The 27067-nt window shown below is 40.4% G+C and overlaps 1 protein-coding gene across 2 annotated transcripts; it reads left to right on the top strand.

Moving 5' to 3' along the window:
* Nucleotides 1–345: 345 nt before the first annotated feature.
* On the top strand, nt 346–26367 carry LOC311040268 (twinfilin-1-like). Of its 2 annotated transcripts, none has more exons than XM_084050444.1 (9): nt 346–450; nt 3140–3217; nt 10368–10546; nt 12671–12766; nt 15290–15394; nt 19216–19338; nt 21612–21762; nt 21998–22119; nt 23008–26367. In XM_084050444.1, the coding sequence occupies exons 1-9, from the start codon at nt 426–428 to the stop codon at nt 23173–23175; spliced, it is 1047 nt and encodes a 348-aa protein (XP_083906570.1). In that variant the 5' UTR covers nt 346–425; the 3' UTR covers nt 23176–26367. The 2 variants fall into 2 exon arrangements, with proteins under 2 accessions (XP_083906570.1, XP_083906571.1); XM_084050445.1 differs by having other exon boundaries at nt 392–450; nt 10373–10546.
* The last annotated feature ends 700 nt before the right edge of the window (nt 26368–27067 follow it).

Below are 27067 nucleotides of genomic sequence, written 5' to 3'. Positions count from 1 at the left end.
TTTCTGGTCTTGTTTCTAAAGTGTGCTTGCTTACTTCCAAAAAATATAAATATTATTTAAACCAGTCGTTCGCAAATAGTTCCATAAATGTTTTGTGCCAGGGAGCTGAGGGAACATTTGTGCTGTTAGAATGTTCCAATATTCCAGAATATTCCAAATATTCCATATTTTATTGTAGATCTGCTATTTTAAATAGCTGATGCATATATATATAGCTTTAATTCATGTAGCCTAATGCGTTGCTTATTTTGGGCTTGTTCTCCTATAGACCCAGGTTGCTTATTTCTCTCACACAATTTGGCAACACTGGCCTGGAGGCAGGCCGGGGTGGGTTTTACTGTATAGTTCTATGTTCCTGTTCCTCCCTCAGATCTCTGTCTCTTGTCTTCCACCCTGAGCCGGCCCTGACTGACTGAACACTGAGGATGTCCCATCAGACTGGCATTCAAGGTAATACATAAAACCCTCAGACAAAAGACACAGAAAGAAAAAAGAAAAAGAAAAAAAAATCTCCTTGAGATATTGAAATATTAAAACATTATTTCCATAATCAGGATAAGAAGATTATGGAAAAAACCTGTTGTTAAGATCAGATGGTGTTCTAGTCTGTTGTTGCATCAACACAGACTAGGGGCTGCCGATCGCCTTGCACGCACGCACGCACGGTGCGCGATCATCGGCTTGCTTGTGTGTGAATGAGAAGAATGCATGACAAGTGTTTCCACACCAGCAGCGAATAGATGCGTTTCTGCACTAATATGGTCATATGGATGGAGGATGGAGAATCCACTGAGATTAATACTATACCTAAACCCTAACCTACTATACCACCACCGCGATCATAACGGTTTACATGTCATGCTTCAGTTGCTTGTGTGTGTTGCTGTTGTGCTATTTTAACTCTGATCGGTTACAAATGTAACCAAATGGACCCGTGCCGGGTCCATTTGGTTACATTTGTACACGATCAGAGTTGAAATGGTTACATTTTTACAAATGGTTACATTTACCATTGGTTACAAATGGTTACATTTGTAAACAATCAGAGTTAAAACAATCAGAGTTAAAACAATCAGAGTTAAAACGACCAGAGTTTTTTTTAAAGTATATTTAAAAAGATCAGAGTTGACATGCGTGTGTATACATAAAACACACAGGATTTGTTTGTTTTTTTACTGTGTAGTACAAAGGTCCTTTTGTTGTGTGTGTGTGTGTGTGTGTGTGTGTGTGTGTGTGTGTGTGTGTGTGTGTGTGTGTGTGTGTGTGTGTGTGTGTGTGTGTGTGTGTGTGTGTGTGTGCTTGGGTGCGTGCGTGCGTGCGTGCGTGCGTGTGTGCGTGTGCGTGTGCGTGCGTGTGCGCGTGTGTGTGCCACGATTGATGCGACTAAAGCATCAATGTTTATGTAACAACTGGACAGCAGAGGGAACATTTAGGTGACCTATTTATTTTGCACACAGCATCCCATCCCTCAGCAGTAATTACACGGGGCGACTGGAATCTGCATGTCTGTCCATCTGAAGAGACAGATGGACAAAGATGTCATTAAAATGGACTGCATATGGCTATATCCTATAGGTCTACATTAATGCAGGATATTCTGTGCACTAGATTACTTATAATTGTGTAATAATAAGTATAATTATAGACTACTTAAGGACAAAGATTTCATTAAAATGGACTGCATATGCATGCCTATCCTATAGGTCTACATTCATAGGATATCTGTGCTTATAATTGTGTAATAATAAGTGTATTAATAGCCTACTTATAAGGACTGACCAGAATACAAACTTGACAATAGAGTATACTATTTGCATCAGTTATAGCAGTGATTGTCTAAGTGGGGACCCCCCCCCAGGCAGGGGTCCTTGAGGGGGTCTAGGGGGCTGCTATTTTCAAATTGCCAGAGTTTAAATAGGCCTGAAGTTGTTTGTAATAATAATCAAAATCTACAAAGTAACTAGTAACTAAAGTTTTCAAATAATTGTAGTGGAGTAAAGTACAATATTTGCCTCTGAGATGTAGTGGAGTAGAAGTAAAAGTATTGCAAATTGGAAATACTCCAGTACAGTTAAAGTACCTCAAAAGTGTACTTGAGTACATGTACTTAGTTACTTTCCACCACTGCTTGACATGAACATGTTTGAGAACCACTGACTTAGTGTAGTAGCGATTAGTGAGTTATAGCGACGAGGGTCATGGTGGAATCACTATTTATTTTTGTTGCATTTGATTGCATATCTTCATTGCATTTAATAATGGGCTGGTTTTCATCTACCACAGTGAAAAGGGATCATCTGGGTCGTATAGATTGTATTGTATCGTATTACATTGTCACTGTTGGGTGGAAAGCTTGTATGTCCAATTCCATGGACCTCAAGCTTTACTTATCAGAAAATGTGAAAATGTTCCGGTTTTCCAAATACAGTTATTTTTAGTAACACACTCTTGTTAAAGGAGTAGTTCAGCCCAAAAATAGAACATAAGTAATTATTTGGCTGAACTACTTCTTTACTACTTTTCATTGGTTTAAGGGATAGTTCACCCCAAGATGACTTTTTTTCTATCGATTACACACCCAATGGAGACTTGAATTCATGGAGTTTTTTTAGTTTTTGTCACATTCCTAAGCCAATAATTTGATGATCGGCGGCGGCTCCGGTAGGAGACTCAGAAAGTGTCAACTTTGATTCTCCTACCGATAGACATTAGCATCTTTCCGCCAGTCATCAAATTATTGGCTCAGGAATGCGACAAAAACAAAAAAATCTCCATGAATTCAAGGCTTCATGGGGTGTGTGATTGATAGAAAATAGGTATTTTTTTGGGTGAACTATTCGTTTAAATATTTATAAAACCCAAAGACAGACTTTACCACTTTCACTTAAACATTTTAAAATAGCCTATAGCTGAAACAGCAGACCTGCAAGCTCACGTGACACGACACATTGTGTGCTTGTAGATCTGCTATTTTTGCACAAGGGCCTACATTTTGGACGAACACGTAAAACATGGAAATATGGAGATACAAGGTTTCTGCCCGACAGCGACAATTCTGCTACTGTAGTACTACTACAGTAATAGGTTTAGGTTTTGAACACGTTATCAAAGTGCCTGTATGTGTGTGTGTGTTTGACAGCTACCGGGGAAGTGCGAGACGTATTCGCCAAGGCCAGGAATGGAGCCTACCGCCTGATTAAAGTGGTCATTAACAATGGTAAGAAACAAAGTGCACAGTGCTGTCAATATCAGCAGTGGTGGAAAAAGTACTCACACTTATTTACTTAGGTAAAAGTGTCAATAGTATCAATACTGCAATGTAGAAAAAGTCCGGAATTCAAAATTTGACTTGAGTAAAAGTACAAAAGTATTGGTATCAAAATGTACTTAAAGTACCAAAAGTAGAAAGTACTCATTATGCAGAAATGTTCCATTTCACAAGTTTTCAAATGTATAAAATGTACAAAAATCTTTTGAAAATAGCCGATCTACAAGCTCACAATGCGTCGCGATGCGACGCATTGTGAGCTTGTAGATCGGCTATTTTCAAATGGCAAAATGTATATAGGGGGTTGAAGTGGTTAATGTACGTTTCATAATAATAATCAAAATCTCCAAAGTAACTAGTACCTAAAGTTTTCTAATAATTGTAGTGGAATAAAAGTACAAGTATTGGAAATGGCAAATACTCAAGTAAAGTGCAAATACCTACAAAAATTACTTAAAGGGGAAGACCACTCATTTTCAACATTGAACTATGTGTTTAATACACCTTAGAGCTGTTGTGTGGAAATAAGAAAAAAGTCCCCCCCCGCTATGTTGCCTAGAAAAGGATAATTGATTGAGGTCATGTGATCAGTGACATATGCAGGGTGTACTTTTGGCTCTGCCCCCTCAGCCAAAAATGAGTGGTCTTCCCCTTTAAGTGCATTACTTGAGTAAATGTACTTAGTTACTCTCTAAAATACGTCTAAGGGGTAGGCTAAAACGGGGTTATAATTGGTCTACTGGTGAAAGTTTTTTAGCGGACTAGGCTTAGCCTAGACGTTGATTAGCTGTTTTTTAAGCGTCTATTTATAGACCGTCTATATTATAGACGTTGAAATGACGTCTAGGCTAAGCCTAGACCGCTAAAAAACTTTCACCAGTAGACCAATTATAACCCCGTTTCAGACGGAGGTCTAATAGACGACTATGGCTCAGTGGGTGCTACTAGACTAGAGTCTCGTCCGTCTCTTTCAATAAAGCAAACATACAGTGAAGAGTGGACCTCCCACACTCCCTTGGAAAAAAAGTCTTGCACTCCAAACCAATTTTGCAGGCCATTGCATTGGTTCGCAAAGTGGGGGTCAAGGGGACCCCGAGGGGTCCTTGGAGGGGGTTCCAGGGGGTCCCCAGCAAAACGTGTTAATATAGAATCACGATCATTTTAACCACTTTAAACCTTTTATACTTTGGCTATTAAAAAATAGCAGATCTACAAGCTCATAGCGCGGCACCGAGTGCCGCGCTATGAGCTTGCGGATCTGCTATTTTTTAAATCAAATCCTTGCTTCTGGGGGCGTCCCTGGAACAAAATATTTTGAGATGGGGGTCCGCAGCCAAATACATAATATCATTTTGGGGGTCCTTGACAAGGACCACTGGGCTGTTGTGTTGGTGTATCTAACTAAGTTAAATCTGGGTTATTTTGCTTCCCTTACAACCCTAAGGTTTATTTGAGTTATGTTTATTTATTCAGTCACGTTATACAGACTGGGACTCCAGCTCTTGGGCTTTGGCTGCTTATTGTTGTAGTAGAGTTGCAAAACATCCTGCACTATAGCCTACTGTATGTTTAGAATATATATTGATTTATACTGTATTTAATTACAAGAAGCTGTCATATTTTATAGAAAGAAAACATATTTTACGCAGCTTGCTAAACGGAAGAGGATAGTTTTGCAGAATATCAGGCCTTAAAGGCCCCTAAAATGACCTTTTCTCTATCGATTAGTCACCCCATGGAGACTTGAATTCGTGGCTATTTTTACCAGCTTACAAAGCACGCTGGTCTAGTCAACACTTTATAGACACTTTATAGACACGGTTTCATCACCGGCTGCCCTTTTAGCCAATGGGGATACTTTCCCATACTCTGAACTCCCAAGCTATGGCACTAGACACGCCTCTCGCCTCTATGGCAGTGTTGCCAGATTCTGCCAGATAAATAAGCAACATTTTTAACCTACTGCATATCAAACTGGGGGTCCTTGAAATCCAACAGGTTCAGAATCACTGGCTATAACCAGTGGTGGAAGAAGTACTCACATTTATACTTAAGTGAAAGTAGCAATACCACAATATTAAAATAATCTGCTACGAGTAAAAGGCCTGTGTTCAAAATGTCACTTGACTAAAAGTACAAAAGTGTTAGCATTAAAACATACTTAAAGTACCAAAAGTAAAAGTACTAAAATGTTTGAAAATAGCAGATCTACAAGCTCACAACGCGTCGCGATGCGACACGTTGTGAGCTTGTAGATCTGCTATTTTCAAATAGCCTAGGTATAAAATAGGGCTAAAGTGGTTAAAGGGATTGTAGGCAAGTTCAGAGATAAAAAAAAGAAAATATATCTTTCCGTGCCTCAAAAAAGAAGTTTGAGAGTGTTTTAAAACCGAAAGTAAGAAGTATGAACTGCCTACAGAAACAATGGCGGCTCGTTCCATTTTTGTCGGCTGCACTCGGTCCCATTCGGTTTCACCCGAACAGTTCACACGGACGCGCACGGACGCGCACATGCGCGCACATGCGCGTCCATGCATTTACGTCCCGGACACCCGGGTGTCAAAACATAAATAGTAGGGAAAATACGGATTTCAGAAAGAGGACTGTTTTTCAATGCAGGAAAACACCCCAACATCATTATATAGTGGCTGATAGAGGGGAAAAAATGCAAAAAATATATATATACAAATATTCTTTTAAAATTTAGGCTTAATGTTGCCTACAATCCCTTTAAGTATAACTAGTAACTAAAGTTTTCAAATATTTGTAGCAGAGTAAAAGTACAATATTTGCCCCTGAAATGTAGTGGAGTAGAAGTAAAAGTATTGAGGTATTGAGTATAGGAATTACTCCACTAAAGTAAAAAATACCTCAAAATCTTACTTAAATACAGTACTTGAGTAAATGTGCTAAGTTACACCACTGGCTATAACTGATATATCACTTCAATAGGGAGTCCATTCCTCCTTCCCCCCTGAGCTTCCCAGCCCAGTGTTTGGAGAACAGTTGGTCGTTATGTGGATTTACTGTAGCCTAGCAATGGGAGCCAAACACTGTGTTAAACCTAGCCTGGTTAAAGGCCTGCCAATGTTACTTTGTTTATTACAAATCAGCCTCTCTCCTGTAACATGGTCACTAAGCTCCAGAGAGCCACGCTATTAGAGATTAACAGTGGTGGGAAAAGTACTCAAATGTTTTACTTTACTAAGTAAAAGTATAAATACTGCAATGTGGAAATACTCTGTTTGTAAAAGTCCGGAATTCAAAATTGACTTAAGTAAAAGTACAAAAGTGTTGGTAAAGTACCAAAAGTACTATGCAGAAGGTCCCATTTCACAAGTTTTCAAATGTATAAAATGTATTAAAATCTTAGATTGGCTATTTTCAAATGGACGAAATGTAGATAGGGCTGAAGTGGTTGATGTATGTTTTGTAAAAAATAATCAAAGCCTACAAAGTAACTAGTAACCAAAGTTTCCAAATAATTGTAGTGGAGTAAAAGTACAATATTTGCCTCTGAGATGTAGTGGAGTAGAAGTAAAATTACTAAAAATTGGACATACTCAATTGAAGTAAAAGTACCTCAAAATTGTACTTAAGTGCAGTACTTGAGTACATGTAATTAGTTACTTTCCACCACTGCTATTAGTGATTAACAGTATCTGGGATGTGTAGGCATGCATGTATCATGAGTAGGTTTGAGGTGGTAAGTGATTTGCAACACAGGTCAGTGAACTGGATTCAAGCGTTGAATTATGTGGTCAGAGCATTAGCTGGTATAGTGCAGAGCAGGGTTTCCCCAAATCTTTTTCAGTCCGAGATCCAAAAGAGAAATGTGGTGTCCAAATATATTATGAATGAATCACTTAAGCCTCATTTAAAAAAAATGCTAAAACACCACATCTAGGAGCTCGCACTTTTTTTGTAAAAAAAAGAAAATCTCTCTCTCTTAGTCGTTTAACCTGCTTTTGAGGAAAGGAAAAACATATATTTACCCATCATGCCATGGGAATCAGTCAGCTAGAGCTGTGGTTTTCAACCCTTTTCATATCAAGGTCCATTATTTATTCTGCATTTGGGCCACGGAACCACCATTAAATGGTGGTTCCGTGGCCACCATCATCCGTGATGAGATTTAGACTCTCAGACCCAAAACTTAAAATATTTTGTTATCGTTGGAAACGATTTTGTCCACTATTCCATCCATGCTGTATTGATGTGGTACATTAGGAAAGAAAATAACAGGCAAACGTTGATCAAAAATAACAATTCTTTAATTAAGTAATGCAGATGTTTAACAATAATTTAACTCTTGAGAGCGTAAAATTAAATGGGTCCATTTGGTTTCATTTTACGCTCTCAAAGAGTTTAATATCTACCCAATAGGGGTCCATTTGGTTACCAACTCTCCATCATTTAGCTGGGGACCACCTGGAACCCCCTCAAGGACCACTGGTCGAGAACCACTGAGTTAGAAGGGAGGTCCCAGTTCTTTGTCATTTGCATAAGTGCCAAGCACATACACACTAGGCCTTCAACATGCCATACAAGCTCTGCTGGGCTGTCTTCACTCCTCCTGTTGAGTCAAAACTGTGCTGAGGCCAGAGGTTTGAAAACACTCTGTCCAGAAAATAATTAAGACCGGGAAAGCATCGGTCATTTTCGATTTTCTTATACTTTGGCTATTCAAAAATAGCAGATATAGCTCATAGTGCGGCACAGAGTGCCGCGCTATGAGCTTGTAGATCTGCTATTGTTTTTAATCATGAAAATGTCTGCAAATATTTGAATATATGAGCATTTGTAACTCAAATCTTTGCTTCTGGAGGATTCTACAAATTTCTTAGCAGTTTGTTTTTTTAAAAACAGTTTTTGTTTTAAAAACTTGTCGCTATAATCAGTGGTTCTCATGGTTTCATGTCAAGGACCCCCAAAATCATACTGTATGTATTTGGCCGCGGACCCTCATCTCAAAACATGCTGTTCCAGGGACACCCAGAAGCAAAGATTTGAGTAAAAAATGTTTCTATAAAAATATATATATTCAAAGATTTGCACAAATTGTCACGATTCAAAAAAACTAGCAGATCTACACGCTCATAACTCGGCACTCGGTGCCGCGCTATGAGCTTGTATATCTGCTACTTTTTTTTAATAGCCAAAGAAATCTAAAATGACACAGATGCGTTCCCGGTCTTAATGGGTTATACACCATTGTGACTCTGTTCTCTATAAACACATGCCAGTAACACCTGCATCTGTGGTCGGAAACTTAGCTATCTGTTCTAAACATGTTGACATGACGTATGTGTGAAAGGCATGAGCTTTGTTTGGGCACCGTTGTCTTCACAAAGTAGTGTTAACCACAGTGCATTCATCAAATGAGGCTAGACGGTATATACAGTACACTATATATGTTAATTTCCTGTTGAATGGCTACTTATTTCCTCCTCTAATCTAATAAGACAACTTATTTCCTTCTCCACTTTAACAATACAGAGTCTAGTAACATCATGGCTTCCTGTCCAATATTTAGTTACAGTGGTGTAAAGTAACTAAGTACATTTACTCAAGTACTGTACTTAAGTAAAATGTTTTGGTATTTTTTACTTTACTGGAGTATTTCCAATCTTCAGTACTTTTACTTCTACTCCACTACAGCTCAGAGGCAAATATTGTACTTTTACTTAATTATTTGAAAGCTAGTTACTATTTTACTGAGGTTTATGTTACGAATGAGGTTAGGTTTTGGCATAGTTTACTGAGGTTACGTTTAGGAATACCAGGTAGAGACCGTTCCGAGGTCGCCGGATTTGCGCCCGTGTTTGCGACTGTGTTTTGATGGTTCGAATCCCACCCCCCGTCTTGTCTCGCTTATCTCTCCTCTCTCTGAAATTGTTTTCCCGTCTCTCAGTGTTACAGAGAGTTCAGAGTTCTGATGGTTTGAGGGAAGAAACTGTTAAACAACCTGCTGGTGCTTTTGCCCGGATGCTCTTGAACCTCCTACCAGAGGACAGGAGTGCAAAGAGATGGTGGGAGGAGGGGGTCAGTCATTATGTCTGTGGCCTTTCTGACACATTGTTCTGTATATATATGTACTGTATGTCAGGTATGGATGGGGGAGAGAGACACCTGTGATCTTCTCTGCTGCTCTCGCTTTCCTTTGGAGGGACTTGCGGTCAGCGGCCCCTCTTTTAATTGAACTCTGAAAGTTGTAGATGCAACCGTGCATTGTGAGCTTGTAGATCGGCTATTTTACACGTAGAGATTTGGTGTAAAAAAAAAAAAGAGCGCATCAAGTACAGAGTAAACTTTACTAAGCAGAAAGGCAGGACTAACCTTTTTAGTTGGTTGCACAATGGTGCGGTTAACTTGTTCCTATCGGTGCACCAGTCCAGCATACAGTAGGATTTAAGATTCAAGATTTGTGTTGTTAAAATGTTACAAACATATTCAGAAGTTTGCCCCTGGACCCCCCCTAGGGGTCCTCAGGGGTCCGGGGACCCTGGGGACGTCCCCGGACCTCACTTTGAAAACCACTTCTCTGGAGCCCTGAAACGGATTAAAGGAATAGTTTACCCCAAAAAATACTTTTTTTCTATCGGTTAGTCACGACCTAGAGACTTGAATTCATGGATATTTATTTTGTTTTTGTCACATTCCTAAGCCAATAATTTGATGACTAGTGGACCGGTAGGCAGCGGTTCCGGTAGGAGACACAAAGGAGATTCTTTGTGTCTCCTACCGGAACCGCTGCCGGTTATCAAATTATTGGCTTAGGAATGCGACTAAAACGAAAAAAAAATCTCCATGAATTCAAGTCTCCATGTCGTGACTAATCGATAGGAAAAAAAAACATTTTGGGGGTGAACTATCCCTTTAAGTGCAGGGTTAAAGTAACTCAACAGTTTTTGCTTATGTGTCCTGTGTGTGTGTGTGTGTGTGTGTGTGTGTGTGTGTGTGTGTGTGTGTGTGTGTGTGTGTGTGTGTGTGTGTGTGTGTGTGTGTGTGTGTGTGTGTGTGTGTGTGTGTGTGTGTGTGTGTGTGTGTGTGTGTGTGTGTGTGTGTGTGTGTGTGTGTGTGTGTTGTGTCTCCCCAGAGCAGCTAGTGCTGGGGGCCAGCAGGCAGGCGTGTAAGAAATGGGACCAGGAGTACGACGCCTACGTTCTGCCCCTTCTGGAAGACGACATGCCCTCCTACCTCCTCTACCGGCTGGACTCCACCAACAACCAGGGCTACGAGTGGCTCTTCCTGGCCTGGACCCCTGACCCGTCCCCTGTGAGTAGAACCGTCATGGATGTCTGTGGCCCCGAATGGATCAGGGCAGTGGTCCTCAGCCTTTTCAGGCCGTTACCCCTCAAAATAATCATATTTGAACTGGGGACCCCCCAAAACAATCATATTTGAACTGGGGACCCCTCAAAATAGTCATATTTGAACTGGGGACCCCCCCAAAATAATCATATTCGAACTGGGGACCACCCAAAATAATCCTATTTGAACTGGGGACCCCCCCAAAATAATCATATTCTTCTTTGTTTCTTTTTCCTTTATTTATTCAGGGAAGCCCGTTGAGAGCAAGCTCTCTTTTTCAAGGACGCCCTGATGACAGCATATAAAATACAATACATACATAATGAAAAACAATAACAAACATTTGAATCATATTACAGTGTCACAGATGCAAATAAACATAGTTACATGAAGCAGGTGCAATCACTATGTAGTGTGTCCTCGAGAAGCACCCTAAATGTCTCAATTGAGACCAATCGCACCAGTTTCAGAGCATCCTGAAGTTCGTTCCATTTGTGTGGAGCATAATACATGAAAGCAGTCTTTCCTTGTTCACTGCTCTTACGAGGATATTTGAACTGGGGACCCCCCAAAATAATCATATTTGAACTGGGGACCCCCCAAAATAATCATATTTGAACTGGGGACCCCTCAAAATAATCATATATTTTGAACATCTGTCAGTAATCTGTTCTTTGATTTTGACATACAGCAGGACATGCTATAAGAGAGAGGGAGATGAAGTGTGTTTCTGCGCTTTTGCGTCTGTCTGTCTCGTGTGTGCGTGCCTGTCTTGAGTGTGTTTCCAGAGACGTCCATATGTACATATGTGCATTTGCGTGAGTGAATTCTTACAGTGCCTGTGTTGGTATGCATGAGCGTATCACAAGAGAAGAGGCATGCTTTTAAGGGTATTATTTATATTGTCCGTTAAGTGCATTATTTATATTGTCCGTTTAAAGAGTATAACGCTCCCTCCCTTTGCCTCATACATGGACACAGCTTGCTCAGACTGTGGGGTGTCTGTCTGGCTGCCCAGATGAGGCGGCCCATTGTGGGGGGAGTGAAAAGGGTTTTGCAATTCTAATGCTCCGTTTCCAATTTCAAACAGAGGCCGCTGTCTTTTAGCGATGCAGGAAGCGAAAAAAAACATGGGCTTTCATCCCAAAACCTCAGACTCCACATTTTGCAGCTTTTTCATCCGCATTGCCCTTTGGCACGTGCGTGCACTGAGCAATGAAGCGGTGCGATGCGTAGGGCACCGTCACCATTACACATTTAAGTTGACGGTTAATTGTCATACAAATAATTGCGATTAAAGATTTAACCCCATTAATACCTGAAGCCGATTCTACAAATGTCTTCTAAATCCCATTCTAAAACAGTGTTCTGAAAAACGTATGTTGCTATATGAGTGGTGCTCAAACCTTTTCATGTCAAGGACCCCCAAAATGATATGTATTTGGCCGCCGACATTTTCTTGATTTTTCAAAAATAGCAGATCTACAAGCTCATAGCGCGGCACTCGGTGCCGCGCTATGAGCTTGTAGATCTGCTATTTTTTAATAGCCAGAGTGTAAAATAATGCTTTTTAGCTCAAATCAAAAAAATACACAGATGCGTTCCAGGTCTTAATGGTTGTAATTGTATTTTTGGCATTGAACATTGGGACATATGAATAAAATTTTCAGGTTGCCTTTAAGGCTTCATAATAAAAAAGAAATTACTTACATTTACAAAGAAATCACTGACATATTTAATAGTTTTATACTTTCAAAAAATGTTAAATAGCTGATCTACAAGCTTACAACGCATCACAAAGTTTTGAAGAAATACTTAAATGTACAAAGAAATTACTGACAAATTTCATAATTTTATACTTTCAAAACGTACAAAAATAGCGGAAAGAGCTTCGTGACGCGTTGTAAGATTGTAGATCTACTATTTCAGCTTTTTTCAAAAAGACGATTATGACGATTATGCAAAAATAATTGCGATTATCTCAAATAATTGCGATTGGACGATGATGTAATAATTGTCACGCGCTTAGGCGCGATGCGTGTTACCAAAACGACGAAACAAGCCATTTCTTCATTTCTTTTCTCCCAGGTTCGACAGAAGATGCTGTATGCCGCCACGAGAGCCACGTTGAAGAAGGAGTTTGGCGGTGGACACATTAAAGATGAGATCTTTGGCACAACAACGGTACTTTCACATAAATACACATGTATATGTACCGGTACACACTTATGAGAAAGGTCAGACTGGGAGGGGGGGGGGGGTGCGATATGATCTTTCAAATATTATATATATACGATATTACTTGGATTGTGAATCATTCAAATGTCTCCAGATCATTACTGTTGTGTTGTGATACAGTGCATACATGCTATCAGTGGCAGTTCTATACCTTCATTTATTCTCTGTAGTGCAACAGAGACATGTAGCAATGCTATACGCGTCCTTTTAGATCTATTCTTTTTGCTCATACACACATCCAAAGTTCCCTCCCCCTTTTTTACAGGTAGATAGGTAGGTAGATAGGTAGGTACAGTACTTTGTTTATACCCAAGGGGTAATTAAGGTGTCAACTAGAAAAAGTGCTCCTCGGAATGTTTTTGATAAATCAGTAAAATCAGGCCAAAATAAGAATGAAATAACATAACCCTAACCTAACCCTAACCCTAAAACCGGAATAAAGTAACCAAAAAACGAAAAGAAACTAACACAATCTGCCAAAAAAAAACACTTTTTCTTTTGGTGCCTGCGTGCAACCGACACAACAACTCGCAACTCAGCGTTCTCTGTCTAACAGTGGCCATGCGCAGTTTGATCATTCATCCCATAGCTTGGGGCGCTATAACCATGGCGACGGCTACCATAGGCCAAACTCCGAATAGAGTTAAACAGAGTTTCGGAAAACGGCTATTAAACAGCTTGAATTTAGGAAAAGGTGAAAAATATGTTGCACGTTGTCTGCAGATGGTAATGATCATTGCCCATGTGCAAGTTCAGATGTTGTGGTGAACGCAGCGAGGAGGAATACCCGGCCAGACAGACAGAGGTTTACTAAGTGACAGGAGGATATATCAGTGGTGCTCCAAATTTTCTATGTCAAGGACCCCCTAAAATGATTTGTATTTGGCCGCGGACCCCCATCTCAAAATATGTTGTTCCAGGGACCCCCAGAAGCACAGATCGGAAAATAAAAAATAAATAGCAGATCTACAAGCTCGTAGCGCGGCACTCTGTGCCACATTATGAGCTTGTATACAGTATATGCTATTTTTTGAATAGCCAGAGAAATCTTAAAATGACACAGATGCGTTCCCGGTCTTAATGGATTTTAAGTTAAAATTGTCTGTGGTGGTGTGTGTCTGTGGTGTTTGGTGTGTGGTGTGTGTCTGTGGTGGTGTGTGTCTGTGTGCCCGGATTCCAAATATGGACATGACTCACGTCGGCACAAATCAGGCCACGATCGTCAATGATAGGCAACAGTTTCTGTTGTGCTGACCATTTTGGTTCCATTTGTACACGCTGAGTTACTAATCTTAGCTGGGGACCTTCTGGAAACCCCTCAAGGACCCCTGGGGGTCCTCGCGCCCCCGGACCCACTTTGAGGACCACTGCTCTATGGGACTATAAGTGACAATTACAAATACAATTTCACCCAAGTCAGATTTTGTTTTCTGCGCGTAAGAGCTCATTTAATGGGCATCCACAGACATTTATGAATGGATTGAGTGCAACAAGTTGGTGTTAAATATTTCTAAGACAAAGGCCATTGTGCTTGGCTGTCAATTGGCACCACACAAATTGAACACGTGAACACAATACAACTTCTGGGAGTAACTATTGATAGCTCTTTATCTTGGTCTAAACATTTTAAACAATATTTTCATCAGAATAGGAAGAGGAATTGGGGTGACTAGGAAGTGTTCTAATTTCATCACTCCCTCTATAATGAAATCAGTTATTCATTCCTTATTTTCTGTCTTAATTTAGAATATTGCCCTGTAATCTGGTCGTCAGCTACACAATCTGATTTGAAAGAATTACAGGTTGCTCAGAATAAAGGGGCTCGTCTGGCACTAGGATGTTCATACAGGACAAGTACTTAGCTATATGCATGAACATCTGGCATGGCTAATGGTCCAACAGAAATTATCAGTGAGTCTTCTAAAGCTACTGTGGATCATCATTAGCACCAATAAGCCGCCTAGCTTGGCTCACCAGTTACAAATGACTTCTGAACGAGGGTACAACACCAGAGGAGCAGCTTCTGGTAACATAGGAACAAAACAGCACCAAAAACAAATGTTCTAAAACTCACTGGTGTATATATATAGGTCAACAGAACTCTGGAATGCTCTGCCTAAAAACATCTTATGCACAATCCATAACAAACACATCAAAGAGATACCTTGCAAGTAACTTGTCAAGTATGTAACTGTTATTTGTGTGTTTGTTTAATTTGACTGGACTGTTGGATTTGATTTTATAATGTTAATTTGTCTTTTTGTATTAATTTTTATCTTTATTGTTTATTTTTTTTGGTTTTATTTTACTTTTTTTTGTATTTTTAGTCGCACATTTGTATTGTATTAACTTTGTTCAGGACCCCAGGAAGACTAGAGACTCATTCATGTGTCTCTAATGGGGATCCTTTGATAAACATAAACATAAACCAGGCTCAGCCAGCCAGCTGACAGTCCTCTCTCTCCCCAGGATGAGGTGTCTCTGGGCGGGTACAGGAAGTACCTGGTCTCCCTGGCTGCTCCACTCCCACTGACCGCGGCCGAGGAGGAACTACGGCAGATCAAACTGAATGAGGTGCTTATATAATATATAATTATATAATTGTAACCAATACAATACACTAGCAGGGTTACTCACTCGTTATGTTTTTCAAAGTGACTGTCGGCAGTTCTCAGACTGGATTTAACTCTAATTTAAGAGCCTAATATACAGTATGCGCATCTCGATCACAAAACATCTGTGTATTCATCCTCTCTCCATGTCAACAATGGACTAAGGCTTGCACTGAAAGGAAAGCTATGGCCTCCTTGACCTTTATACCGGCTTGGTAGAATGAAGATAAGAGCTCAACTAGGTACCCCTACAGGATATCTATTGTGTTTACACAGTATATTGCCCTGTCATAAATGGAATACCTCAGTATATCAAATGGCCGGGGGACAGTCAGCCACTGACGTGGAACACAAATAGATTGACTTGCGCGCAGGCAAACATACAGCGTTTACTCAAGTACTGTACTTAAGTACAATTTAGAGGTATTTTTTTACTTATTTATTTACAGTATTTTATTTCCAATTTTCAATACTTTCACTTCTACTCCACTACATCTCAGAGGCAAATATTGTACTTTTACTCCACTATAATGATTTGAAAACTTTAGTTACTAGTCACATAATATTATAAAACAGACATTATCCACTTTAGCCCTATTTTTTTTACATAGGCTATTTGAAAATAGCAGATCTACAAGCTCACAACGCGTCACATCGCGACAGCTTGTAGATCTGCTATTTTCAAATACTTTTGTAATTTTACTCAAGTAACATTTTGTGCACAGACCTTTTACTCGTAACAGAGTATACTTCTTCCACCACTGACACACACACACACACACACACACACACACACACACACACACACACACACACACACACACACACACACACACACACACACACACACACACACACACGCAGTCAATAAGGCGTTCTCAATTTGTCTGCATAAATGCAACCAAAGATGGCGTCAGACGCATTAGCCTGCGGTTGAAGGCGATAGCAGTCAAAGCAGAGGGACCGATCCATACTGGAATCGATGGAGGCTGAGCGATTTTCCACGCCAGACTATATAAACAGGGGCCTCGCCGGCGGCCTAGATTTTTCTGACCTCATAACGGGGGATTTGATACTGTCCTAGCCCATTAAGGCCTGAGGTTCTGATTCTACAAAATGTCTTCTAAATCACAAACAGTTTTTTGAAAAAACGTATGTTACTATGTCAATGGTTTTCAAACGTTTTAATGTCAAGGACCCCCAAAATGATATGTATTTGGCCACGGACCCCCATCTCAAAATATTTTGTTCCAGGGACCCCCCAGAAGCAAAGATTTGAGTTGAAAATGTTTGCTTTAAAACAATATATATTAAAAGATTTGCACACATTTTCACGATTTTTCAAAAATAGCAGATCTACAAGCTCGTAGCCGCGCTACGAGCTTGTAGATCTGCTATTTTTGAAAAGCCAAAAAAAATTATGCTTTTTAGCTCAAATCTAGAAATGACACAGATGCGTCCCAGGTCTTAATGGGCTAGTGCAGGCTCCGATCGTCTTACAAAAAGCCACGTCACCTGAAAGCTGAGCGAATCGATGTGCTGTGTAGATTCTGATACGGGCTCTCCAGGGTATTATTTGGCACACGGCTCGTCCTTTCAGACATCTGAACTGCCGAAAAAACTCCCCTTTTTGACATTGGCTTCCCCATCATCCCCTGTTCCCCGTCTGCTCGAATACTTCGTTTTAAGCGTTGATATTTGTTGTGGCAAACCAGTGGTGTAAAAGTAACAAAAGTACTTTTACTCAAGTACTGTACTTAGGTACAATTGTGAGGAACTTTTACTTTACTGGAGTATTTCCGATTTTTTGTGCTTTTACTCCTACTCCATTACATCTCAGAGGCAAATATTGTACTTTTACCCCACTACAATTATTTAAAAACTTTAGTCACTACTTACTTTGCATATATAAATTATTATATTATAAAACATGCATTAACCACTTCAGCCCTATTTTATACCCAGCTATTTTCTAACATTTTAGTACTTTTACTTTTGGTACTTTGAGTATATTTTGATACCAATAATTTTGTACTTTTTACTCAAGTACATTTTTAATTCCGGACTTTTACTTTTTACAGAGTATTTCTACATCGCAGCATTGACACTTTTACTTAAGTAAAACATTTGAATACTTTTTCCACCACTTGGCTATGAGTGTACTTCCTTCTTTGTCTTCCAAACACAGTCATTTGAACAGATGCAGGGACTGGCCTGTGCTTTTTGCATACGAGTCGTGACAAACATGCAAAGTGCCATCGGTGGGCTTTGATGCGATTCTTCCTGTTTTGTTATGTCATGTTGCTGGAGGCAGAGACGTCAGAACGAGTCTCAATTGGGGCGGACACTGTTTTGTTTACATCTGTTTCTCCAGGGAAATTAAGAGAAGGGGAGGGAGGGAAAAGGACAGGGGGAGGGAGAGAGATGGATGGAGAGACAGACAGACAGACAGACAGACAGACAGACAGACAGACAGACAGACAGACAGACAGACAGACAGACAGAGCCTATTTCACTCATGCAAAAACAGAATGCTGAGTACTGAAACCTGAACACTCTGTTCGATGTGTCTGTCAGTGAACCAAGCTGCCGGAAGAATGAATAGCAAACTATTGTCCATCTTTGATAGTCAGTCAAACTATATATTGGTGCATCTCTAGATCCTTGTCCATGAAATGTTCCCATACATATGTTTCTGTTAAATATAGATGTTGTGGCTAGGTTTCACATACACACCTTCTTCATATTAGAGATACGGTCGTTGTTAATAAATAACCCCCGACAGGATTATTAAACACCGAGGCGATTAACCCATTAAGACCTGGAACTGTGTCATTTTTAGATTTGAGCTAAAAAGCATTATTTTACACCTTGGGCTATTCAAAAATAGCAAATATACAAGCTCATAGCGCGGCACCGAGTGCCGCGCTATGAGCTTGTATATCTGCTATTTTTGAAAAATCATGAAAATGTGTGCAAATCTTTGAATATAAATATTTTTAAAGCGAACATTTTTAACTCAAATCTTTGCTTCTGGGGGTCCCTGGAACAAAATATTTTGATGGGGGTCCGCGGCCAAATAGATATAATTTTGGGGGTCCTTGACATGAAAAAGATTGAGCACCACTGATATAGAAACATACGTTTTTCAGTATACTGTTGAGATTTAGGAGACATGTAGAATCGGCTTCAGGTCTCAATGGGTTAATCATCCTGAAGGGGGTTATTTATTAACAACGACTGGTAAAGGGTACATTATCTTGCTTATTACACGGCTACTTAATAAATAAATTAATAAATTGACCCAAAAGTAACAACAAAAAAAGTTTTTTCTTGCTTACGGCAATGAAAGTATGAAAGTAAAGTGTTGCGCTGGGCGGACACGGTCGCCTCAGAAAAGAAGGAAGTGTAGTGGATCAAATAGAATACATTTTTGGTTACTGCGATGACTATTTCTCACTTCAAATGTTTTCAAAAACATTCTTCAGAGCAACGTTTAGTTGTAAATGACATGGTGTGTTTGTTTACATGGCTGCCATGTTGGATACAGCATAAAATCAATCAGCACAGATTGATATGAGCAGGTGCTCTGGGCCTTTGATTAGACAAGTTGATATGAGCAGGTGCTCTGGGCCTTTGATTAGACAGCGGTCTGTTATTGAGCTCATCGGTCATTATCCAGAAATAACACGCCGCTGAACAGCGATTGATCAATCAGAATCAAGCATTCAACCAAGCCGTGTAATAAATGTATGTAATATAAACCTCTCCTCCTCTCTCTAGGTCCAGTCAGACATTAGTGAGACCAAGCAGCAGACCCTGACTGGCGTGGCGTTCCCCATGCAGAGAGAAGCCGTCCAGGCTCTGGAACAGTTCAGGGCCAAGAAGATCAACTATGTCCAGCTGGTCAGTATAAATGATCTGTCGATATACTGCAAGAGTTAGCAGCCTAAGGGGAGCTGGACGTTTGAAAGAATTAGAATGTTTCAAAGGTTACATAGAGGTGTTCTGCCTTCTATTGATTTGAGTGACAGGCTGGAAGCGCACACACACTTTACAGCTACACACATGCACATTATGAATGATTCAGTGTGGTCTTTTCACACGCACGCACGCACGCACGCACGCACGCCCACACACACACACACACACACACACACACACACACACACACACACATAATAGAATAGAATAGACTTTATTTGCCATTTGCACAAGTGCATAGGAAGTCTTGGAGCTCAGCTCCCGGAGTCAGCATTAAAAAAATGACAGAAAGCACAGACAAGACAGAGAAAACATACAGTACATCCTACAATCCTACAATTATCCTACCATATTCTTTAAAAGGCAAATATCATAAATAAGTATGTCCTATAGTCTAAAAAACTGTGCAAATAATAGTGCAATTCATCTTATCATGATCTGTCATGATTCAGTTCACGTGTTCTGATTCAGTTCATCTGCCATATTGACTACCGTCCTTATAGACCGGGAAATAATCGGCGTCATTTTTAGATTTCTTTGGCTATTCAAAAATAGCACATATAGATATACAGCTCACAAGCTTGAAGATCTGCTATTTTTTTTTATCGTGAAAGTTTGTGCAAATCTTTGAATATATATGCATTTTTAAAGCAAACTTGTAACTCAAATCTTTGCTTCTGCATGGGATTCTGCAAATGTCTTCCAAATCCTACAGTTTTTTGAAAAATGCATGTTCTATCAGGACAACTCATAAATAGAAAAAGACAAATCATGAAGGATAAGATATATTTATTGAATATAAAATGAGCAATATATTTATTATGGTTTGGCGATGAATTGGATCTGCTTTTAGGTACTCTGATAAAGCGCATTTCCCAACCATAGGGACTCAGAATCCCCAGTACATAAACAGCAGATCCAAACAACAGGTGGTAGCATGGGGTGGTGGAGGGTGAGCAGCAATTTTAGCAACAGCAATGAACAGCAGCGCAGCAGCAGCAACGGTGTGTGTGTGCAGCAAAAGCAAGCAGAATGAGAAGTGCAGACTTCCAGCTTAAATAGAGCGGTCTGAGAATGAAATGAGTGTGAGTGGATGAGTGGATGTGCACGTGAAGCTGATGCGGTCCTATAGTAGGCCACCACACAGCTGTCAGTTCCCTGAAAGAACTTGCTCTGCGCATGTCTGTGACAGGCGCGACGCTCATTTGATATATCAGTGGTGCTCAAACTTTTTCATGTCAAGGACCCCCAAAATTATATGTATTTGGTCGTGGACCCCCATCTAAAAATAAAATGTTCCAGGGACCCCCATGAAGCAAAGATTTACGAGTTACAAATGTTCCCTTTAAAAATATATATTCAAATATTTGGCAGATCTACAAGCTCATAGCGCTGCACTCAGTGCCTGTCTGGCCTGTCTGGCCTTCTTCGGCATTCTAATGAAGTACAGCGGCTGCTGTGCTTTTTTCACTGTAGCAACAGTGTTTTCAGTCCAACGATTTTTTTGACACACGAAGGCCAATGAACTGAAAACTGTCTGCCTGCTCCACCTCTGTCCCCTTTATGGTGAGGGGTCGCAGTGTGGGAGATCCCCCCCTCCTAAAATCCAGAATTACTTCCTTTGTTTTGTCCACATTGAGGATGAGGTCATTGTCCTCTCCGTAGCTGATGATGTTGTTCTCCTGTTCCCTGTACACTGACTCGTCTCCTCCTTGCTTTTAGGTGTACTGTATATTTGGTACAGGGAAGACAGCCATATTGGGAATGAATTGGGCCCCTTCCTTACTTCCTTCACAGGTGTCACCAATAATACAAATTAAGGCTCCATTCCATTTAGTGTGGCACAGTGGTTGTCTTATTTTCAAGGACCCCCATAACTCTGAGAGTGTACAAATGGAACCAAATGGACCCTTACGGGTCCATTTGGTTCCATTTGTTACACATCACCCACCATAAGGGGCCATTTGGGAACTAGTGTGCCAGCATGCACAATAATCAGCACCCTGACCAGAATGGAACAGAGCCTTCATTAGTATCATTGGTAACACCTGTGAAGGAAGTAAGAAGAGGCCCAATATCTTTCCAATATGGCTGCTGTGCATAGAGCCTATGTTGTTTTTTCAAAGTCAGAAACTGTAGTTGAATTCCTAAACAATGTTTTTATTTATTTATTCATATATATATTTTTTTAACAGGAGATTGACTTCAGGAATGAATCCATTAAGCTGTCCAGCACCGTGCCTACGGAGCTGAAGGAGCTGCCGGCACGGATACCTAAAGAAGCCGCACGTTACCACTTCTTCCTCTATAAACACAACCACGAGGGCGACTACCTGGAGTCCCCAGGTAACAATACAACGCCTTTAAATGAAGATTCAACGAAGCGTGGATACGCACAGATGTTATACTAAAGCACTTAATACGATCGTTTCCCTGAGAAAAGACTGATTCATCATTAATGAATTTCTGTGTGTGTGTGTGTGTGTGTGTGTGTGTGTGTGTGTGTGTGTGTGTGTGTGTGTGTGTGTGTGTGTGTGTGCGTGCGTGCGTGCGTGCGTGCGTGCGTGCGTGTGTGTTGCAGTGTTCATATACTCCATGCCAGGGTATAAATGTAGCATCAGAGAGAGGATGCTCTACTCCAGCTGTAAGAATCCTCTCCTTCACACTGTGGAGAATAGCCTGCGACTGCAGATAGCCAAGAAGGTAAGATACGACTACGCACGCATGCATGCACGCACGCACACACACACGCACACACACACACACACACACAACCAAGACATGCACAGATACATACACATACATATCAAACAATTCTGGTAAGTGAGTCCATGCAAACACACACACACACACACACACACACACACACACACACACACACACACACACACACACACAGACAGACAGACAGACAGACAGACAGACAGACAGACAGACAGACAGACAGACAGACAGACAGACAGACAGACAGACAGACAGACAGACAGACAGACAGACAGACAGACAGACAGACAGACAGACAGACAGACAGACAGACAGACAGACACATAAGCCCATGCACAAGTGTACGACTGTCAGTGGTGGAAAAAGTACTCAAATGTTTTACTTAAGTAAAAGTATCAATACTGCAATGTAGAAATACTCTGTTACAAGTAAAAGTCCGGAATTCAGTAAAAGTACAAAAGTATCAAAATGTACTCAAGGTATCAAAAGTAAAAGTACTAAAATGTTTGAAAATAGCAGATCTCCAAGCTCACAATGCATCGCAATGCGACACGTTGTGAGCTTGTAGATCTGCTATTTTCAAATAGCTTAGCTATCAAATCGGGCTGAAGTGGTTAATGTATGTTTTATAATGTATTAATTTATATCTGCAAAGTAACTAGTAACTAAAGTTTTCAAATAATTGTAGCGGAGTAAAGGTATAATATTTGGATCCGAGATGTAGTGGAGTAGAAGTAAAAGTATTGGAAATTGGAAATACTCAAGTAAAGTACAAATACCTCAAAATGACATGTACTTAGTTACTTTCCACCACTGGGTCCAGCGTTAAACGATAATAGAGTCAACGTTTTGTTGTGTGCTGTATAGATGGAGATCGACAACGGGGAGGAGCTCACTGCCGACTTCCTCTACGAGGAGGTTCACCCGAAGCAGCACGCTCACCAGCAGGCCTTCGCCAAACCCCAGGGCCCCACGGGGAAGCGGGGCGGACGCAGGATCACACGGCCGCCCGGCCACGGCGACATAGACGACTAAAACGGCAATAACAACAAAGGAGAAAAAGAAGAAAACGAAGAAAGTAAAAACAAAACAACAACAACAAAAAAAAACACCCCTCCTGTGATCGTCCACAATGGGACATTCCAGGAAGTAGTGCATAAAGACCCTTTACCTTTGAAATAATTCCATTACTAATCCTTTTAAAACACCCTGTTAACCTTGTTCACGTGGCAGCCATTTTGTTTTTACGTCGTAACCACGCGTGATTATGAATCCCACCGACGTTATAGGATAGACCCGCCTTACCTGTGTCTGATTGGCTCCCGGGCAGGCATAGTTTTACTGAGGTTAAAGTTAGGTTTGTTGAGGCATACAGTACTTACAAAACGAGAACCGTCAATCACAGCGACTTCTGGCCAATCCCAGCGGGTTTTGCCTAGAACTGCGGTGGGATCCATAATAACGCGGAAACCACACCCTGATGGGGGTGGCCTGAGTATGACATAAGAACAAAATGGCTGCCGTGTGACTGTGGTCAATAGGAATCCAGGTAGTTGAACTTAACTATGCACACACACACACACATTTTAAAACACTTTAAAAAGAAAAGCCATATTAACACACGCAAACCTGTGAACTAATATTTGTAGCTCGCTAGACCACAGCCTAACTCTCTCTGTACTGTAGCTGCGTTGCAATAGTCAAGAATGTATTTGAAAGGAATATTTGGGAAAGCATTCTGACGAAATTCATTTCCCTGTTTTTAGTAGATATTTTATATTCTACGTGGTGTACGAGTAGCCTATGTTTATGTGCGTCATGATTTTGGTAACCGTAAAAGGTAGCTAAACTTTTTGCATTACAGGGTAATAATAACTGTGCCATTGAAATGTGCACTGATGATGGCCAAGTTAAATCTCTGTTGTCTATTAATATCTTGGTTTATATGAAGTATTTTTTCTTTGCTTTTCTTTTACCGTTTTCAGAGTACCAATTGAGCAGTTTATTCAGTGGCGTGCACAGACATTTTGAGGGGCAGGTGCTCAAGTAAATTATACTATTTTTTGTTGACTTGGTCTGTTCTTTTTTCCCTCTACACCTATACCTCTTTGCCAAAAATAGCCGATCTACAAGCTCACAACGCCTCGCAGCGTTGTGGGCTTGTAGAAAAGGGATGCTAGGTTTCGAGTGGTTATGGTAAAAAGAAAAATCATATCACATAAAGATTTGGCAGACCCCCTGTAGTAACTCTGAATACCCCCTAGGGGGTCCCGGACCCCCTGTTGAAGACCCCTGCTGTAAACTGAAAAAAAAAAAACTTTTTTTCCCCTTTTTTTTTTTCAAAAAGGGCACTTCTGGTCAAGAGGGCAAAGGGCAGGTGCTCTAGCACCACCTAGAGTCTATCTGTGCACGTCCCTGAGTTTATTAACATGTGAGTGACTAGTACATTGTATGTAACCCTTAACGAGATGTCTACCCTCTACTCAGTACCGAGATTTCAAAGTGTGTGTAACAGCTGATTGCTGTGAAATCTGTCCGATTTTCACAAGGTGAGCGACACAGCACCTGTGTTTCTGTGTGAATGCATGGCGTTTCAATGGCTATTGTAGAAAAGGGTGCTACGCGCGTGTGTGGGAGACGACGAGCACGAACCCGGCAAATTCACGGGATCACACCCACTTGTCGCTGCACCCGTCAGATTGCCCGCGCTCCCCTGCACGCTATACCTCCGTGAGATTGAATTACTTGGGGCTACAGTCGCTAACTGTGTGAAAAGACCTTAATGCTTAATTCATGCTCTGTGTCGCGCTCCAAAAATAGCTGATCTATAAGCTCGCGGACCCGACACGTTGTGAGCTTGTAGATCAGCTATTTTTGGCCCGCGACACCATCGTATGACGGAGTATAATAACGATAGTGCACATTGTAAAAGGGGATAGACACCCTCGTTTCTTGGCTGATATCTACAATAGTCCATTTACTTATTCCCATTTTAAGTTCTGTCTTGTCCCTTTTTCGTTTCAATTTAACCCATTCAATCCGGGGAACGCATCTCGTGTCGTTTTAGATTTCTTTGGCTATTCAAAAATCGTGAAAAGTTGTGCAATCTTTAAATATGTATTTTTGTAAAATATTCTGCCCAGAGGCAAAGATTTGAGTTACAAATGTTCGCTTTAAAAATATATATATATTCAAAGATTTGAACAAATGTTTTTCAAACATAGCAGATCTACAAGCTCATAGCACGGCTTGGTGCTTGTATATCTGCTATTTTTTGAATAGCCAAAGAAATCTAAAATGACAGAGATGCGTCCCTGGACTGAATGGGTTAAGACAGGTTGGAATTATGTTACATGATTATGTTATACAGTAAATGAAGGAGTCCGTGCTGAAGTTGGGAATAGGGTTTGCTGAACAGTATCATGTTGATTATCATAAATAACTATTTTTCTATGCCTTTACCGTTTGGTTCGATCTCTCCTAAGCCAAGTCTGAAAATTGGTGTCAAGTGAATTGAATTTTGTTTTTGTTCATAAATTGTTAATATGTTTTTTTTTGTTGCTTCGTTTCATGGGGAAGAAGAACATACCTGTGTGTCCGTCCATCTCGCTGTTTCACATCAGAAATCCTACAGATATTAATGCAATAGGTTTGAACCAGCTTTGTTCACTTCGATATGCTGCATGTGTGTTCCAACGGGTGAGACGGGGTTGAAGTTGCACCCTAAATGCTGTTCTTGGGCCGATTCTGTGTTTTTTGTCACACTTTAATTGTTGATGGTATTTTGGCAAACCGGTCCAAAATTCCTGCCATGAATAACTCCCTGTAAGGGACGACTGCTCGATTATGCTTAGGGCATATGATATAGAATGAATGTGCATTGAATAATGATAGTGTATTTGAATAATAATAATAGCCGAAGGAACTTCTTGTCTGGTAAAGTGCAACTGAGAAAGCTGTTTGAAAATAGGCAGACCACTATTAAATGTACGTCCTCTATTAGAAGGTACTGTTGTATTTTGTTCTTCCCCTTCAATGGCCAGTAGGAGGCACCAAATAACACTTCATGGCAAGTGTTATTTTGGGATCTCCTGTTTGCCATTCAAGTGGCTGAACATGATTTCATTCCACTTGAATCATAGTTGGGAGTTGTGTCTTGAATGCTTGGTTTGCTATGAATCAAAAATGTCTATGAAAGTGAAGGAGATTAAAATATTTAAATCAGTTGCTTGTGCGAGATGCATGAATGAATTATGTGTCTTGTTGTAACTGCATTCCATGATCGTGGAGATGAAAAAGCACCCAGGATTGTATTATCTGATCAGCAGTACATTTGAACACAAGAAAACTGACTCTCTGTGCTAAAACCTGTTTATTGTTTTTGCCCATTTAATTCTGCATGTGCAAATGGGAGTTTTACCCTAACGGTGGCACTAGAGAAAAGGCCATTGGTCACTAAAATCAGTAAGGGCTTTTCAGGGCAATTAGATTGGATATTGAGGTATAGTACAAATTCTTTCATTATTTATCCAGCATTATTTATTCGGCATTTGAGCCACGGAACCACCATTTGATGAGATTTAGACTCTCAGACCCAAAACTTAGAATATTTTGTTATTGTTGGATACGATTTTATTGATGTTGGTACCATAGGAGAGATAACAGCCAAACGTTGATCAAAATAACAATTCTTTAATTAATGCAGATGTTTAACAATAATGTAACTCTTGAGAGTGTAAATGGTCCATTTGGTTTCATTTTACACTCTCAAGAGTTAAAGATCTATAAGGGTCCATTTGGTTACCAACTCTCCATCATTTAGCTGGCGACCTCCTGGAAGCCCCTCAAGGACCACTGGTGGTCCCCGGACCACTGGTTGAGAACCACTGTGCTAGAGGAAATGAGGTTTAAATTTATTTATTTTGCT

This window comes from Gymnoscopelus microlampas, assembly GCF_963454915.1.
Source record: "Gymnoscopelus microlampas genome assembly, chromosome: 23".
Classification (NCBI taxonomy): Eukaryota; Metazoa; Chordata; class Actinopteri; order Myctophiformes; family Myctophidae; genus Gymnoscopelus; species Gymnoscopelus microlampas.
Note: the sequence above shows the minus strand (reverse complement) of the source record. Positions and strands in the feature narration are given on the sequence as shown.